The 19,721-nt window shown below is 41.4% G+C and overlaps 2 gene segments (V, D, J or C); both read left to right on the top strand.

Moving 5' to 3' along the window:
* Positions 1 to 4,658: 4,658 nt before the first annotated feature.
* Positions 4,659 to 5,246, top strand: LOC101132759 (immunoglobulin heavy variable 3-74-like). The segment is given in 2 exon segments: positions 4,659 to 4,774; positions 4,878 to 5,246. Coding segments are annotated over 2 exon segments (411 nt in total).
* A 7,166-nt stretch (positions 5,247 to 12,412) lies between these two features.
* LOC109023159 (immunoglobulin heavy variable 3-73-like) lies at positions 12,413 to 13,028 on the top strand. The segment is given in 2 exon segments: positions 12,413 to 12,524; positions 12,628 to 13,028. Coding segments are annotated over 2 exon segments (447 nt in total).
* Positions 13,029 to 19,721: the final 6,693 nt, after the last annotated feature.

The raw sequence follows: 19,721 nt of genomic DNA, 5'->3' as shown, positions 1-19,721 counted from the left end.
TGGACATGAACTATAGAAACAATAATTGTCACCTGAATATTTATTTTCCTTCAAATAATATATAATTCAATGATAGTAAGAAGAGTCCTGATAAATAAATCATGTTGAGATAAAGAGCTACTGAATTGTGCATTCCACAGTAAATGGAAACAATGCCATAAGATCCAGTGTTGTGTAGGATCTGTTTACCTTTTTACCTCAAATACTACAAGTCACTTCCTTGTTCTAATCACCCCGCAAAACTGATATTTTGTTGCTTTATGTTATGTCAGTAAAAATGATTCCACATTGGAAGCTTCATGTGTTGCTCAGAAATCACCCTGTTGATAAAATGAGCACAACTACAGTTACAACCTTTCTGTAGATATTTTCTGCACATGATCCTCACTTTTTATTTGTTGTTTTTGTTCACAGTTTCTTTAAGCACTCAGAGTTATATAGCATATTTTCAGCATATTTTAATTATTTTCCATTGTTATGGTCAGTGCTCCTGTGGGCTCAAGAGTCAGGTGTTGTGTGACTGTCAGTTGACTTCACTGCCACCTTTACCTACACAAAACACTGCAAGATGAACCATGATGTGTAAGAACCCATCCACAAAGTGCTTCAAATAAAGACAGGGTGACTTGTGTATAGATTTAGTAAGACTGGGGAACAGTTCACGGTGTTATGTTAGAGAGGAGCAGAAATGTGAATCTCTCTCGGAGTTATTGAGGGTGTAAGAGCTGCAGTTTTGGAGGGTGGTGAAAGGCACTTTTGAGTGTGAAGCCCTAGAGCATGTGTGAAAGCTGAAGGAATGATCACCATGCACATGGACGCTGATGAGGCATGTGGTAGGGTCCATTCCCTCCAGATGTTCCTGGATGGGCAGTTGTAGGATGGCTCATGTATATGAAAATGTGGGCAGGGATGAAATAGGAACAAGGCCATCATCCCACGGGAATGCGAGAAAGCAAAACAGAGATGGACACCCATGAAGAGAGCTCATTAGACCTGGTGAAGGAAAGATAGGAATCTCTTCCAAAGGCTCCACTGTTCTTGGCTAAATATGAATTGTGGTGATAGACTGAAAATGAGGAGGGGAAGGGAGATATGACTCAAGAGAGGAAAAACCCTAAGACAGCATAAAGCAAATCTACACAGAACAATCACATGGTAGATGCCAGGGTGGGGCTGAAACAGGAGCTTCAATCTACTGGGTACCTAGTCGAGATCCTTTGACATTTCTTGTGAGGTAATTCTAGTGATGATGAATTTCTTCAGTTTTCCTTTGTCTGGGAAGTATTTCTCTATCCTTCATTTCATAAGAGATGTTTTATCAATTTTAGGTTCTTGGTTGGCTGCTTTTTCCCCCCAGAAATTTAAATCCAGTTATTTGCTGTGTAACAAAGTTTCTGCCAGTAACAGATGGTGGTTCCACAATGCTATACTTTCTGCCAGTAACAGACGGCATAAACCATGGTGGTTCCACAGTGCTATACTTCCTTACTTATCTATATCTTTTTATGTTTAGATACACAAATAATTACTACTATGTTTCCATGGCCAACAGTATTCACTACGGTTGTTTCTGAGTCACTGGGGTGTTGCTTTTTCTGGCCAGAACCCTCTGTGGCCAGTGGCACTTTTGCCTGAGTTCTTGCCCTACATGTGGAAAGAATGAAGTATGCAGCCATGTGGAGGGTAAGCAAGACAAAGCCTAGCTTCATTAAGCATTAGAGCATCTCAGAGGAGACCCCCAGTGAGTAGCTCCTCTCTGTAGGCAGGTAGACTGGTTGAGTGTTCAGCTCTAAGCAGAGAGGGTAGCTCCTCTCTGCAGCCGGTTTTCCTGTGGTCTTCCCAGTTCTCAGGAGAGAGGGTAGCTCCTCCCTGCAGCTGGTCGTCCTGTCGTCTTCCCAGTTCTGAGGAGAGAGGGTAGCTCCTCCCTGGAGCTGGTCGTCCTGTCTCCATCCTCTGTCCTGCTCCAGCTGAGCCCAGGGGTTTTTACGGACCTCCGAGGGGAGGAAGTGCACGCCCATTGGTCCGTGGGTGGTCATGGGTGGGCCGTAGGAAGCACCACAAATCCAGACTCTGGTCTGAGGATCTGGGAGCCCCGGCCCAGCCTTCAGGCCCTTCCTGGGGACCCGCCCCTGTGCACAGGAATCTTCCTGCCTCCTGTTGCAGTTCATGGTCCCCGGGGCTCCGCCCTGACTTTGCTCCAAGATCAGAGCAGGCACCAACAGCAGGAAGAAGCCAGGAAGTGGGAGCAGGCACTTCGGAGCTTGCAAGAGCACAGGACTTTTCCTGGGGACCCCGAGAGTGCAGGGACGCCTGAGGCTGCAGCCCCCGGTTTGCGGAGCAGGGGCTTCTGCCGGCTTCATGGAGCCAGAGGCCCGTGTCTCCAGCCGCGGTTTGGGTGGCTGCTGCCTGCTCCCGACTCCCACTGGCTCCGTGGAGCATCAGCCCCCTCCACCGCTCCTTGCAGCCTGGGCAGGGGCTCCTGATCCTCTCCGGGCCCTGGCCGGCGTCCAAGGCAGGAGTGACATCTCCACAAGCTCCCCCCATTGCCCCGGTGCTCAGGGAGGCCCGGGCAGAGCTGATCACGACCCCGGCCGGTAGTCGGGAGTGGCGGCCTCCATGGTCACCCTGACATGTGGCTGAACCCTGGGGACGCGGCCCAAGCAGCCTGCACGGAACCTCCCAAGGCCCAGGAGCCCCGCACCCTTGGCGGGGTGGGCACAGCGGCTGCTCCGCTGCCCGGGTTTTCAAGGCGGCGCCACTTCCACTTCCCTCCCTGGAACCCCGAAGTTTGACATGGGGGCTCCTTTCTGCCTTGCTCCGCAGCTCCCCCTCCCCTGGAGTAGAGCCCCCTGTTTCCCCGGGTGTTCCCTCCCACAGCTGCAGTGTTCTCCATCGGTGTCATCGCCTTCCAGATCTGCTGCCCTGCTCTGCAGACTAAGGCTCTGATTCCATAAGAGAGAGGAGCTGCTTCCCGGTAGAACCTTGCTGGGGAGCTCTGTTCCCATCTCAGTTCCTGAGGGGTTAAACCAGTGCATTTAGGATACTGGTTTTGGTGGTTTGCCCCTGTTGAGTAATTTCTTAGTTCTCTAGTGGGTGTAAGAGACTTGCCTCTGGAAGCATTTCAGAAGTGTGGGCTCTGATACACCCCAGACAGACACTTTGGGAAGGGAAGATTTTTGTGACTATTCTCATTATAAGGGAAAGGCATTCAAAAGAATAGAAAAACTCTCCAGTATGTGGTTCCTGAGAATTTCTCACTAAAAACATGCTTATCACACTCGACTCAAAACAGTTCAATGTATATTAGTGTATTTTATCTTGTACTAGCCTTTATTGCATTTGGTGAACTCTGCCCCAGTTCAGCTCATACTCTAGCTTTGATTCTCCCTACAAAAACTTGTCTCTCTCTAGATTTCAGGTTTGTTGATTGTCTTAAAATTTCAATGATCTGAAGTATTAAAGAAAATTTGCAAAACTCCATTTTCTCTGATTAACAGTTATTGTTGATTTTATTCTTGTTGTAAAAAAAGAAATTCTCATCTATGTACATTTCAAATCTGAATAACAAAATTTTTATTAACACCAAAAATAATAAAAGAATCCAAATATTTATCAGCTGCCTAATAGAAAAACAAATCACGGTAACATTGTTCACTGGAATATTATCCATCATTCATAATAAGGGAATGTCTGATACACAAAATAAGAAGATAAAATTATCAAGTATTTAAATTGAGTAAAATAAGCCAAACAAATAAGAGTATATATGATTCTATTTTTAAAAATTCTGGAAAATGAAAACTGATCTAAAGTAATATAAAGAAAATTAGTAGTTGCCTGGGAATATGTTGGCAGAAGGGAAGGAGAAAGGATAAGGAAATAGAAATAGGAAGTAGAAGGACAGAAAAGAAGTTGAGGGAATTTCACTTGTCCACCTTCCTTATAATGGTAATAGTATGTCGTGATTATCAATTTTACACTTTAAATATGTAAAGTTTATAATCTGTCAATCAAGTCATAAAATGTATTATGAGGAAACAAGTTGAAAATTAGGCAATGTAGGAGTGACAGAAAGATAGATACGAGTATGTTAAATGTCAGAGATACCTGAAAGTTTATCTACCTGAACCCTAGTTCTCTCAATAGTTTAAGGTAAACAGGAGAGTGCAGCAAAATCACACATATTCTGATTAGGCAGTGGCTTCTGCAAACCACACTAGGCATGTCCAGCTCTGTTCTGGAGTTGGGTAAGGGAGGAGTAAGGGCCAGTTGTGAGAAGCGCAGGTACCCAGATACCAGAACTCACTCATCCCAGACATGAGCTCTTAGATACATACAGAGCCCATCCATGTGTGGATTTATTTTACATCTGTAAATAGAGAACATTGACTCTTACAGAACATAATTTACACACGTAGGTAAATCTGAAATAAGGTGATCAGTGCGAAGATTTTATCACAGCACAGTTTCATAATAAGCACAATTTCTCAAATCCCATTGTTGTCGCCCATCTTCCTCAGGACACTTTCATCTGCCCTGGGTCCTGCTCTCTCTTCAGGTGTCTCACCCCAGAGCTTGCTATATAGTAGGATATATGCAAATAGGGCCCTCACTCTGCTGAAGAAAACCAGCCCAGCCCTGATCCTGCAACTCTGGGAGAGGAGCCCCAGCCCTGGGATTCCCAGCTGTTTCTGCTTGCTGATCAGGACTGCACACAGAGAACTCACCATGGAGTTTGGGCTGAGCTGGGTTTTCCTTGTTGCTGTTTTAAAAGGTGATTTATGGAGAACTGGAGACATGGAGTGTGAATGGACATGAGTGAGATAAGCAGTGGATTTGTATGGCAGTTTCTGACCAGGGTGTCTCTGTGTTTGCAGGTGTCCAGTGTGAGGTGCAGCTGTTGGAGTCTGGGGGAGGCTTAGTACAGCCTGGGGGGTCCCTGAGGCTCTCCTGTGCAGCCTCTGGATTCACCTTCAGTAGCTACTGGATGCACTGGGTCCGCCAGGCTCCAGGGAAGGGGCTGGAGTGGGTCTCACGTATTAATAGTGATGGGAGTAGCACAAGCTACGCGGACTCCGTGAAGGGCCGATTCACCATCTCCAGAGACAACGCCAAGAACACGCTGTATCTGCAAATGAACAGCCTGAGAGCCGAGGACACGGCTGTGTATTACTGTGCAAGAGACACAGTGAGGGGAAGTCAATGTGAGCCCAGACAAAAACCTCGCTGCAGGGGCATCTGAGACCACGAGGGGGTGTCCTGGGCCCTATGAACTGGGCTGTTCTCCGTGGCAGGGGCTGGTGGTGCTAAAGGCTGATTTTCTCTCAGCATCTGGGGCTGATTCATCAAGTTTCCTCAGAGAACCTTTCAGATTTACAATTCTGTACTTACGTTTAATGTCTCTGAATGTGACACTTTCCTTCCCTGGTGTGTCTTTGTTTTTGTGACAGAAGGACACATTCTCACCTCCACAGAAGCCCGAGTATCACTTTGGGAACAGAAATGACCCTGCCCTGGTCACCAGAATCAGAGTCCCGAGGAAGCCCAGGAGGACCTGGGAAGTGTTTTTCAATCAGACTCAGGGCAGGCGTCTCCATGGGAATCTCTGATTGGAACAGGCTTTGGGATTCAGATTGGGACCAAGAGGGAGGCTCACCCAGGGCCAGGGTCCTTAGAATCCTGACAGTTTTCACAGTAACCCCATCGTCCGTTAAAACTGAACATCTAACTCAGAACTGACCCATTTGGTCCTTTCTCTGTGATCCATTTTCCTTTTCTCTAGGCTTCATTCTTACACTTCCCTTTTCACCTTCATTCTGAAAATGGAGAGTGTGCTTCCTGTGGTCTAAACCACAGGCCTCAGATGCATTACCTGGAACTCAGGTGTGGCTCTGGCTGGGCTCCTGTGGACCTGGCAGGCTAAGGGATCTTTCTCATTCCCTGGTGCCTGGATGCCCCTGCTGTCTTCTATGTGTGGATGCATTTGGGAAATGCAAGTGGACACTCATAGTCGTTTCCTCAAATGGGATACTGTTGTAGAGCTGATCTTGTGCTCCTCACCCTGTCACAGAGCCCCCACTCTCACTTGTGGATTTTTGGGAGAGCTGAGGATGGACACTTTATTGGGCTGTGAGCTCTGCATGATGGCAATCGTGAGGTCTGGGTAGGCACAGCCAGAGCCAATGGAGCTGGCCAAAAGGAAAGACAGGACGGACTTCCTGGGAAGTCCTACAGCTGCTGTCTACCATAGAGTTCCATTGCCTTCTCCTCTGCTAGGATTAAATCAGACCGACCAAGTTCATCTAGGACAATCTTCCTGACCTAGAGAAGTGATGACAGGCTTTAATAACACCTGTATTATACATCAGAGCAACACCTAGATTAGTGTTTGATTGAATAACTGAGACTATGTCCTAGTCAAGGTGACACACAAAATCGATTATTACCATGATTAATATTTTATATTGATTAATATTTTAATACTAATATTAATCAATGCAATATTGCTTTAATATTAATTAATATTTTATATTTGACAATAGAATCAGACTCATGTTATAAATAATTTTGCAAATATATGTGTATTATTATTGGTCTTCTCAGCATAAATCTCCATTAGCCGATTAAGTGTGCATGCACTGGTCGAAGGAGGGCATCCACCCTTTTGAGGGAAAATGCATGGAGGGTAAATGAGGCTGGGAAGCTGATGGCATATGATGGAAGCCTGTCCCTGAGTGAAGGAGAGAGGGAGGCAGGATTGGGTGGAACTTTCCTACATTTCTGTGCTGTGCAAAGAAAGTCCAGATTATCACTGAGTCTCCTGCAAGTCAAAGTTGCCCCTCAGGAAACCCCCATCACTCCCAGCAATGACTCTGCCCCAGATGAGTGCAAGGCTCACTCTATTCCTGAGAATGGAGCACAGGATATGGGATTTAGCATGAGCCATGTCATGGACGTCAGAGAGCAGGAGCTGGGTGCATGATCCAAGTGCACTGTTCTGCCTGTAGGTGGAGGGAGGAAGGTGCATTCCCAGAGCTAACACACTGTGGATTTTTATACAGAATACACGTTTTCACCTGATTTATTGGAAGACATATGAAAAAATGTGCAGTCCACAAACAATTGTAATTTCCAAATTTACCACAATTGCATTATTTCTTCATTCTGCATGATGTCCTGGAACAGAGTTGCATTTTTCATGGGTATTGCTTCATGGATTGAGGACATGAATTTCACACCTGCATTCTTAGCCATGTGCAGAGACCTTGAGTAGAGCATGTCTGGACTTCATCTACACTATTTCTCATGCCCCAAGGGAAAGAGTGGAGACTTGACTGACTGCAGACTTTGGGGTGGGAGCTGCTCCTGCACACCTCAGAGGCTGCAGAGACCCCAAGTGCAGTTTTATTGAGTTGGGGTGTCTTTCTATGTGGGGGAATTATGGGCTGCCCCACTCCTGGTGATTGCTGGTCAGCTCTAAAGACAGGTTCAGAATGAGGTCACCTGGTAACCTTTCTCACTGCAGCTTCATTATATAAATTACCACTACCAGATTCCAGGTAATAATGCAAGCTCTATTTTTGCGACCTCATTTTCTTATCTTTTTTGTTCATAAGTTTGGTTATAGAAAATGTTACCACCTAGTTTGCTGATTCAAATCCTATAATTTGCTGAACTACTCAGGATTTTTTTTAATGTGCCCAGTATTTGGGAAATATAAATGAACAGCCATGTGTGGTTCACTGAGTGGACATAGTCAGTTAAGTACATTAGTAAAAACATGATTGCTGAATTGTATAGTGAAACTACAATTAGATTTGCAGAAAATTGCCTCCAGTAATGTCTGAAGGGAGAGCCCAGCCAATCCCGTCTCTGGGCTTGGAGGAAGCTCACTACACAGGCCAGGTCACATGGGTGATATCCAAGGTGCAGCTCCCAGCGTTACTGTGCTATTTTCCAGGAACCAGACATACAACTTGGCATCTCAGAAGAAGATCTCCAAGACTTCCTTTACCTGGGCTTCATGAGCAGCACAGGACCAGCAGGAGATGCTCAGAACTCACCCAAGGCAGAACCCCAGTGAAGAGCAGGTGCGGAGAGGAACCAGCCAGGGAGCCTCTGACCACCATCTAGGGTTGTCTTCTTTTCCTTCACAGCATGGAGCCCTCAGGAGACCACCCACTAGGTTGTCTGTAACTCACATCCTTCTTGTCTTGAAGGAAAACAGAGATAAATATGAATTTGCAGTTAGCCCCTTGAACCTGGGTCAATTTTTTCTGAGAATGCCAACTTAATCGTCAACATCATGGGCATTATATCAAAATCAAGATGGATATTTAGTCACCAGGAAGACAGTTTGTCTCATGGTAGAAATGCTTATTCAATTAAAAATTACATTTTAATGAAAAGGTCTCTAAGTGAGGACTGTTCAAATAATAAAGTATTAGTGAAGTATCAGAAAAATAAATGGCACCATTATCTTTGGTATCCAGTTAATCTATAAAGCATATCAATATTCATGTTGTAAGTGGCCTAGGACAAGTTATGGCAGTATTTAGGCTATAAGGAGACAGTGCTTTCCTTCTTAGATAGGAATGTCCTTTTTTATCATACTTTAAGTTCTGGGGTACATGTGCAGAATGTGCATGTTTGTTACATAGGTATACAAGTGCCATGGTGGTTTGCTGCACTCATCAACCCGTCATCGACATTAGGTATTTCTCCTAATGCTATCCCTCCCCTAGCCCTCCACCCCCCGACAGGCCCCAGTGTGTGATGTTCCCCTCCCTGTGTCCATGTGTTCTCATTCTTCAACTCCCACTTATGAGTGAGAACATGCAGTGTTTGGTTTTCTGTTCCTGTGTTAGTTTGCTGAGGATGATGGTTTCCAGCTTCATCAATGTCCCTGCAAAGGACATGAACAGGAAATTCCTTCTAAATGAACTGTGTTTTGACAAATATTATCCAGTGACTCTTCCTACGTGGGGCTTCTACATGATCTATTTTTCTTTTCCAAAAACAAATCACTCAAGTTTCTCATCTCCTGAGTGAGAAAAATTTTCACCAAACACAATCTCAGTCTAGGTAGACACCTTCATGAATGAGCCTTCATTCTCAGACAGGCACACACTGTCCCCATGTGGATGCTTCTCTCAGACAGGCACACATATCCCCACATGGTTGGGATCATCTCCTGGGACTCTGCCCCATGGGGATCTCTATTATCACTGGGGCAAGTTAGCACCTCGATCCTCATCCACACTGTGGCCTTTGATGTCTGTGACCTGCCACACCCTGTCTGTCCCTCAGTGTCTAGAATGGTGAAGTAGTCCACCCCAGGGATGGAGGAAGATCCCAGATTTTCCTGTGAAGGAGACAGAATGCCAATCACAGAGATGGAAATCTCTCACATCCCTCCTGGGTCATATTCTGGGCAGGGTCTCTGAAGTCACCCCTGGATCAGTGTCCTAAGATGTCTCCCTCTATTTCCATGGGAAGAACCCATAGAAAGACAAATAAGTTTTTCTATTAGGGCATCGTAGAACTTGTGCTTTCTTGTGTGACAAATATAGATATTTTGACTATTTTAAAAATTAGATATAATATTAAGTCTACCAAATATGTAAATATATAAACTTTATAATGTATCCCTACAGGGATGTCTCCTGGAATTGAGAATTGAATATATATATATATATAATATATATATTATATATATATATATATTCCAAGATAAATCTTGGTGAACATTATAAAATTGACTCTAATATTTATGTTCGAGATGATCATTTCAAAAAAGTTTTAACAACAGAGACCAGATGTATCTTTCCACCAGAAATAACTGTAAAACACAGTGAAATTTTTTAAACATGATTTTAAGGTATTTGACATCAAATAACAAGGACAGTGATTGCTGAGGTGGGGAAAATATACAAAAGGAGCCCTCTGATGAACGCATGCTTTGCTACTTTTTTAAGAGAGTTTCCAGGCCACAGTGCTGAAGAGGAACCAGGTAGATTTGAAGTTGAGGAAAAGGAGCTGAGATCCCAGACAGGCCAAGAAGTGTGGAGACCACAGACTAGACAGTGGATAGCAGAACACTGTTCAGAGAGTGAGCCCCGTAGATGGCCGGAGAGAGACCCAGCCTTGGTAGAGTGTGGATCAGTGTATGTGAACCCTGGAAAGTTGTACATGAGAACACACCTTACTATAGGGGGCTTGCCTTAAAATCTAAAATTACCCTAAAATTTAAACATAATCACTTACAAATTTTAAAACATAAAGAAAGACACCATGTTAAAGAAAGATAAAGGAAAGTTGGATTTGCAATATTAAAATATAAAAAGTGTATTTCTGAACAAATGATAATACTGATGAGGGGGGACAAGTTTATTCCATCACGGCAAATGATTTAAGAGAAGAACATTCCAAATGCTTATGGCCCTAATGAGGAAGCTTCAATCACGAATATAAATAGAGTTATCTCGTTACCAGTGTGATGGTGTGAGAAACTTCAAGATTTCCAAAGAGACAACCTAATCTGGTAAAAATTATAGAAACCCAACCTGTACTATCAAGGAAAATTATTCTGAGAACACACAGTAAATGAAATCCATTGACTGACATAAAGTCCTCCTGTTGACTGAAGGGTTATGACCCCCCACAAGGCATCTGTTGGAATCTCAACTCCATCGTGACGGTGGCAGGAGGTGGGGCCTTTGGTCTCCTTTGAAAGGTGTTGAGGCTCCGTTTCATGAATGGAATCAGTGTCCTGATACAATACCCCAGAGAGCTCCCTCTTTCCTTCCACCAGGTGTGGTCACAGTAGGAAGGTGGCAATCTATAAATAAAGAATTGGGACATCACCAGATACCAATCTTTAAGTCATCTTTATCTTGAACTTCCCAGCCTTGAAAATTGGGACAAATGCATTTATGTTATTTCTGAGCCACCCAGTCCATGATACCCTCTTATAGCAACTCAAACAGTCTTAGCAAGTGCAGTGAGGATCACAATACTTGGGAGAAGAGCATTACCTCTTCTTTACATCTCAGGATCACAGAATCTTGACCTTGGGCTGAACTGACAAGAAGGTGGTTCTTCCCTCTCCCCCAGATCTCAGTTGAGGTCATGATGTCAGATCTTTATGGTGGAGACTAAATTCCAGCCTGTGATTTGATGGATGCCTTTCTCCTCCCCGCCTCACTCACAAGACATAGTTTCCATGTCAGGTGTTATAGACCAAGAACAGGTGGACCCCGATTATTCTCACCCCAGCTCACTTGTAGGGCAGAGGTTCTGGGAGCTTCCTGGGAGAGGCACAGTGAGATCATAGGAGTTCATCACTCCCATGCAGTTTTCTGTACTTAAAGCAGGAGTGTCCTTCTGAGATGCTTGAACCCTTTCTTCTGCACCAAGGCAGAGACTGGCATGTTTTTCTAGTGATAGAGTCAGGGCATAAAAACAGTGATAGAAAGCTCTCTCTAAAGGGCGTGACTAGATTTGCAGTAGAATGATAATGATTTCAATCCTAAAGTTCATCTAAAATGTTAGCGGTTTTCATGGTAAGTAATTAACAGAAATCTGACAGCTCCATGACAGCAATATAGAAATCAATAGTCCACTCATTTTAACAGAGAGAATTACAAAACCTATAATTTAAGAATAACCAGCTGGGCACTGTGGCTCTGCCTGCAGTTGAATTTACTTGGGAGTTTGAGGTGAGAGGATCACTTGAGCCCAGGATTTCAAGCGCAGCCTGGAAACATAGCTAGACTTAATTTCTTGAAAAAAATCAGTGCTATTTTGGGGTCAGAACAATCCTCAAAAATGGTCCCCGGAAAAAAGCCCAAATTTAATTGCACCAGATTGTTGAACGATTTATGCTACAAAGCAGTGTCACACGTCAGAAATGAGCACAGTGTAACATCTACATGGTTTGTTAAGAGACACAAATGGTCAAGTAGAACAATCAGGTAATTAGGCTGTCGAAGGCAATACTGCCAAATGACAGCATTTCCGTGGAAACTGCGTGTACAGCCAGGACTGCAGCTGTGAACGATAACATCATACCCTTCACATTGTAGAGGAAAGAGACATCACTCAAACAGACAAGCCAAGGGACTTCAGAAAATATAAGGGGAAATACAGTGTGCAAATATGTAAAAAGTGCAATAAGATGATTACTCCTAAATGAATATCAAGGCACAATCACATAATATGAAATTAAATTTTCCTGAATGATAGGATTACTACCAATCACCCCCCAGGACACCCTCATCTACTCTGTGCACAGCCTTCTCGTCAGGCGTCCCAGCCCAGACCTTGCTATGTAGCAGAAGACATGCAAATAAGACCCCCCTTTTTGCTGATGAAAAGCAGCCCAGCCCTGACCCTGCAGCTCTGGGAGAGGAGCTCCAGCCTTGGGATCCCCAGGTGTCTCCACTCGGTGATCGGCACTGAATACAGGAGACTCACCATGGAGTTTGGGCTGAGCTGGGTTTTCCTTGTTGCTATTTTAAAAGGTGATTCATGGGGAACTAGAGATACTGAGTGTGAGTGGACATGAGTGAGAGAAACAGTGGATGTGTGTGGCACTTTCTGACCAGGGTGTCTCTGTGTTTGCAGGTGTCCAGTGTGAGGTGCAGCTGGTGGAGTCTGGGGGAGGCTTGGTCCAGCCTGGGGGGTCCCTGAGACTCTCCTGTGCAGCCTCTGGGTTCACCTTCAGTGGCTCTGCTATGCACTGGGTCCGCCAGGCTTCCGGGAAAGGGCTAGAGTGGGTTGGCCGTATTAGAAGCAAAGCTAACAGTTACGCGACAGCATATGCTGCGTCGGTGAAAGGCAGGTTCACCATCTCCAGAGATGATTCCAAGAACACGGCGTATCTGCAAATGAACAGCCTGAAAACCGAGGACACGGCCGTGTATTACTGTACCACAGACACAGTGACGGGAGGTCAGTGTGAGCCCAGACACAAACCTCCCTGCAGGGGCGCGCGGGGCCACCAGGGGGCGCTCGAGACTCACTGAGGGCGGGACAGGTCCCAGGAGCAGGTGCAGCGGTAGGTTTTCTTTCTCTTCAGCTGGAGAAGTCAGGTTTGTGTTTTCAGAACTCTGGAGTCTTACAGGTTGCTACATTTTCATACAGTTATTAGTATGTATTTATTATCATTGTATTTAAGTTTTAATAATTTTAAACCTTTTATGTAGTGTTATTTTAAAAAACTGTTTACTTTCATTTGCAGTTATTCTTCCAGAGTTTCATTAACATCTATTGCTATGAGCAACTACATAGCTATGAGAGCATAAATTTACACCTATAGACATAGGTCTAAATGCCACAAACCTGTGCATAAATGTATAGTGACTTATATTTAACATTATAATAAGATAATTTTTAAAATATATCCTAAACGATCAAACTTATTGATGAACTAAATATAAATTATCGGAGTAATGCATAATTGATTTCAATAATTTTATATTGTTTATATTAATTAATATCTATTTCTTTACTGAAACGTAATATATTGGTCATTTCAAAATAGCTACGATACATTTCAAATGGCCTTGATGCTAATAATGAAAAGATTTTGAGGTGATTAATATGCTAATTAGTTATATTTAATTATTCCATATTGTATTAATATATCAAAACATTGCTTTGTACCTCATAAATAGATACAGTCGTAATTTGTCAATTTTCAAGACAGTTATTTAATCCATCCTGGGTCATAATCTTTTTTTCCCCTGTCCATGGCTGATTGGATTGTCCTGATAAACCCATCCACACGCCTGCCTCCCGCAGGCTTCTGAGACGGGCTCCATGAAGGCCAGAAGCAGGCACCCTGTGAGAGTCCACACGACCTGGAGCCTCCCTCTCCTTGGATTAGGCCATCTCCTCGGGATCGCAGGGCTCTTCATTATCCTCACCCCCTTGTTGTACCAAACAAGCAACATCACACTTTAATTCGTCACGCTTTGCTTTAATTTTCCCCCAAAAAATCAAGGTAATAATTTTAGCAATAAACATCACAACCTACTATGAGTAAGTCCTTTCCAACGTACTAAGGTTTCTTCTGAGGACTTTACATGTATTACACAGTTTAAATTTCTTTATGAAATGAGATACCAATATCTCTATATTAGAGATTGTTTTTCTAAGTCGTTTCTGACAATTAATTTGTCCAAGGGCCTGTAAGGATTCTGTTAGAAATCCAGGATAAAATTTGAAATTTCAGCAGTAATATCTGGAAAAACATTGAGACTATATTTAACTTCGTACACGTGCTCTCAAATATCCTTATTTCCCTAAAGGTTGTTCTCAGTTATTATTTCACACATGATATCTATAAGTAATACTAATAACACAAGTTAAAATATTATCTCAATTATTTAACAACTTTTGATAATAACAAAATACATATTCCACATATTTTTGACCAGTTTGTTTTCTCTATGAAACACGTGTTTATTAACTTATTATTATCAGATGTCACCCTTATCTTTCTGATTTCTGGGATTTAATTCCAGCAGGTATCGTTTAGTATATTTTATTAATTCATATTATATTGTTCACATTTTCAGTATGATTTTATTTGCATTGTTTATTGAATTTGAAACTTTCTTACATAATTTTTTTAAATTTTTATTTTCATGAGATGTAATTTCAATATAAGTAATAATGCATAGATCTGCAATGTACCATTACAGGATTTCTGGCAAATGTAAACACACTTGCCCCCAACAGCCAAGGTTGGATGTAGAGGAGGCCCATCCCCCCAGCACAAGCGACCTTCTCTGTGCTTCCAGTCAGCTCCCACATTTAACACAATGTTTTGATTTCTGCCACTGTAGATTCACTGTTCATGTTTTGATTTTCATACAAACGGATTCAAACATTATAGACCCCTTTTCTGGTAAGGGGCTACTTTTGTTATTTTTGACGTTTATTTATGCTATTTCATATGTAAAATTGCATCTGTATATTGTCATTTATTCACTTAACAGACTGCCTCTGATATAAAATCTCAAAGTTTTGATATATATGGAGAAAGAGAGAGGGAGAAAGAGAGAGAGAGAGAGAAATTTTATACTTGAGTCAGTCCATTTAGCAATAAACGACAGTAAGCTGATCCATTTCCCTGTCAATGCACTTTGAATTTGTTTCTGGTTTATTAACATCACAAGCAAAGCTGCTGCAAATATTTTTTGTTTTTCTATTTACCTTTTCTCATTTTTATTGAGAAGATATGTGGAAATATGCATTTCTTCATCATAAAAGTAAACTTAATTTGTTCAGCTTCATGGAACTATGATTGACAATAAAATTGCATATATTTGAGGTGCACCACTTGATATTTTGGTATAAATTGTGAAATTTTCACTATGCCCAAGAGTTAGCATGTCTGTTACCTTACAGTTACCATTTTCTTCCTTTAATTTATTATGTGTGTGTCTGATGAGAGCACCTGAGATCTGTCCCTTTACCAGAGATCAAGTTTGCAATACAGTGTTGACAGCTATAGTCCCATTGCTTTACATTAGACCTCCAGAACCCATTCAACCTGCACAACTGAAACTTTATGCCCTTGACAAGCATCACTCTATTTCCACTCCTCCCAGCCCTGGGAACCACTTTTCTACTCTCTGCTTCTAAGAATTTGAATATTTTAGATTCCCCATATAAACGAGATCCTGCAGCATTTGTCTTTCTGTGTCTGGCTTATTCCACTTAGCATCATGTTCTCCAGGCCCATCCATGTTGTTGGAAATGTTATAATTTCCTTATTTTTAGAGGTCACATAATATTCCATTGTATGTGTATACATTTCCTTTATACACCCATTTACCTATGGTCACTAACTTTAAAAAAATTCTAGGCCATTATGAATAATCTTGTAATAAACATATTTTTTACTTACTGATTTTATTTCCTTTGAATACACAGCCAGAAGTGGGATCACCAGATCACATAATAGTTTTACTTTCAATTTATAAAATAACTTTTACTACCACTCCACTGAATAATTCCCTTTTCACCAGCTAACTGTCAGCATTTTGTTATCTTTTGTGTCTGTGATAATAATCACGGTAACTAACGTGAGGTGATATCTCATTGTAGTTTTGATTTGGATTCCCCTGATGATTAGCAATGTGGAGCACCTTTCCATGTCCTGCTGGCCATGCATATGTCTTCCCTTGAATACAATGTCTATGTACAGTTTTGCCCTCTTAAAAATCAGGTTATTTTTTGCTATTGTAAGGGTTCTTTACACATTTAGATAGATCCCTTTGTCAGATATATAGTTTCAAATAATTTATTTGTCTATGATTTTGGTGTCAAATCCAAATAAATCGTTTTCCAGATCAATTCCAGAAAGCTTCCTTTTTCCCTATTTTCTTCTATGAGTTTACAATTTTAGATATCATATTATATCCAAGCCTTGAGTACATTTTTAGGTGATTTTTGTATACGAGATGAGATAAGGTCTCATTATTTTCTGCATATGGATGCCCAGTTTTTACACCATTTGTTAAAAAGGCAATCTTTTCCTCATTGTGTGTCCTCAGAACACAAAATCTGGAAGATACACAAAAGAGGAAAATCTTAGACCAATATTCCTGAGGATAGACCTAAAAATCTTCAAGAAAATACTAGCAAATTGAATATAGCAGCACATTAAAAAGTTATTACATTATGATCCAGTAGATTTTACTCCTTTCATGCAAGGCTACTTCAACATACACAAATCAATAAAAGTGATTCACCACATAAGCAGAATCAAAAGCAAAAACTGTATAATTATCTCAATAGATCCAGAGAAACTTTCAATAAGATTCAACATTCTTCATGATAAAAACCCTCAACAGACTAGACATCAAAGAAACTTAGCTTAAAATGATAAGAGCCATGTATGACAAACCCACAACTGACATCATACTGAATCAACAAAAGCTCAAATCATTCCCCTTCATAACTGGAACAAAACAAGAATAACCACTCCTCACCACTCCTATTCAATGTAGTAGTGGATGTTCTAGCCAGAGAAACCAAACAAGAGAAAGAAATAAAAGGCATCCACACAAGTAAATAAGAATTCAAACTATCTCTTTTTGCTGTTGATAGGATCCTATGCATAGAAAATTCTATAGACTCTGCCAAAGAATCCTAGAATTGATAAACAACTTTAGTAATGTTTCAGGATACAGAATAAATATACGAAAATCAGTAGCTTTTTTATACACCAACGACATCCAGGCATAGAGAAAAATAAATGACACGATCCCACTTACAACATCTACAAAAAAAGAAATACCTAGGAATACAGCTAACCAAGGAGGTGAAAGATCTCTAGAAGAAGAACTACAACCTCTCCAGCACATGTTGTTTCCTGACATTTTAATGATCGCCATTCTAGCTGGTGTGAGATGGTATCTCATTGTGGTTTTGATTTGCATTTCTCTGATGGTGAGTGATGACGAGCAGTTTTTCATGTGTCTGTTGACTGCATAAATGTCTTCTTTCGAGAAGTGTCTGTTCATATCCTTCACCCACTTTTTGATGGGGTTGTTTGTTTTTTTCTTGTAAATTTGTTTGAGTTCATTGTAGATTCTGGACATTAGCCCTTTGTCAGATGAGTAGATTGCAAACATTTTCTCCCATTCTGTAGGTTGCTTGTTCACTCTGTTGGTAGTTTCTTTTGCTGTGCAGAAGCTCTTTAGTTTAATTAGATCCCATTTGTCAATTTTGGCTTGTGTTGCCATTGCTTTTGGTGTTTTAGACATGAAGTCCTTGCCCATGCCTATGTCCTGAATGGTATTGCCTAGATTTTCTTCTAGGGTTTCTATGGTTTTAGGTCTAACATTTAAGTTTTTAATCCATCTTGAATTAATTTTTCTATAAGGTGTAAGGAAGAGATCCAGTTTCAGCTTTCTACATATGGCTAGCCAGTTTTCCCAGCACCATTTATTAAATAGGGAATCCTTTCCCCATTTCTTGTTTTTGTCAGGTTTGTCAAAGATCAGATAGTTGTAGATATGTGGCATTATTTCTGAGGGCTCTGTTCTGTTCCATTGGTCTATATCTCTGGTTTGGTACCAGTACCATGCTGTTTTGGTTACTGTAGCCTTGGAAACAACAGGTAACAACAGGTGCTGGAGAGGATGTGGAGAAATAGGAACACTTTTACACTGTTGGTGGGACTGTAAACTAGTTCAACCATTGTGGAAGTCAGTGTGGCGATTCCTCAGGGATCTAGAACTGGAAATACCATTTGACCCAGCCATTCCATTACTGGGTGTATACCAAAAGGATTATAAACCATGCTGCTATAAAGACACATGCACACGTATGTTTATTGTGGCACTATTCACAATAGCAAAGACTTGGAACCAACTCAGATGTCCAACAATGATAGACTGGATTAAGAAAATGTGGCACATATACACCATGGAATACTATGCAGCCATAAAAAATGATGAGTTCATGTCCTCTGTAGGGACATGGATGAAGCTGGAAACCATCATTCTCAGCAAACTATCGCAAGGACAAAAAACCAAACACCGCATGTGCTCACTCATAGATGAGAATTGAACAATGAGAACACATGGACACAGGAAGGGGAACATCACACACCGGGGCCTGTTGTGGGGTGGGGGGAGGAGGGAGGGATAGCATTAGGAGATACACGTAATGCTAAATGATGAGTTAATGGGTGCAGCAGACCAACATGGCACATGTATACGTATGTAACAAACCTGCACGTTGTGCACATGTACCCTAAGACTTAAAGTATAATTAAAAAAAAAACAATTACAACGAAAATCCTTAATGTCTCTTGAGTAGGTAGAGAACTTATATTTTATCTAAGTAACTTGCTCTAAACTGCAAACCACAATAAGATGATTCAATAAAGTATTTTGTAAACTAGTCTTTAGCAAAAAAAAAAAAAGAACTACAAAAGACTGAAGAAAGAAATCAGAAAGTAAACAAATAAATTGAAAAAAAATTCCATGCTCATGGAATGGAAGAAATAATATTGCAAAAATGGCAATATTATCATTCAATTTTTACCGATTCAATGTTATTATCAAAATACCAGTTTTATTCTTCTAGAAATATAAGAAAAGTATTCTAAAATTTGTATGTAACCAAAAAAGAACAAAAACAGCCAAAGTAATCCTCAGCCAAAAGAACAATGCCAGGGACATCACACTATTTGACTTTAAACTCTACTATAAAGCCACGGTAAAAAAATACTGTTTGGTACTTGTACAAGAATAAACACATAGACTAATGAAATAGAATAGAAAACTCAGAAATAAAACTGCACACCCACAACCATCTGTTTTTTGACAACCCTGAAAAAAACAAACAAGCAATGGGGAAAAGACAACCTAGTCAATAAATGGTGCTGGGATAACTTGCTAGCCATATGCAGAAGATGGGAACTTGACTCGTGACTATCACCATATGAAAAAGAAAATTAACTCAAAATGGATTATAGCTTTAACTAAGACTTCAAACTACAAAAAACTAGGAAGGCAACCTAGGAATACTCTTCTCTGCATTGGCCTTGGCAAAGAATTACTGGCTCTGAGACCAGGCATTTTTTATAACAGTGATTTATTTTCTGGGGTACATATCATGGAGTGGGATTGCTGATTGAACGATAGATCTATTTTAGTTGCTTGATAAGCCTTTACAAGGCTTATCAAACC

The sequence above is a fragment of the Gorilla gorilla genome, chromosome 15 (assembly GCF_029281585.2).
Source record: "Gorilla gorilla gorilla isolate KB3781 chromosome 15, NHGRI_mGorGor1-v2.1_pri, whole genome shotgun sequence".
Lineage (NCBI taxonomy): Eukaryota > Metazoa > Chordata > Mammalia > Primates > Hominidae > Gorilla > Gorilla gorilla.
This window is presented reverse-complemented; position numbering and strand designations above follow the sequence as displayed.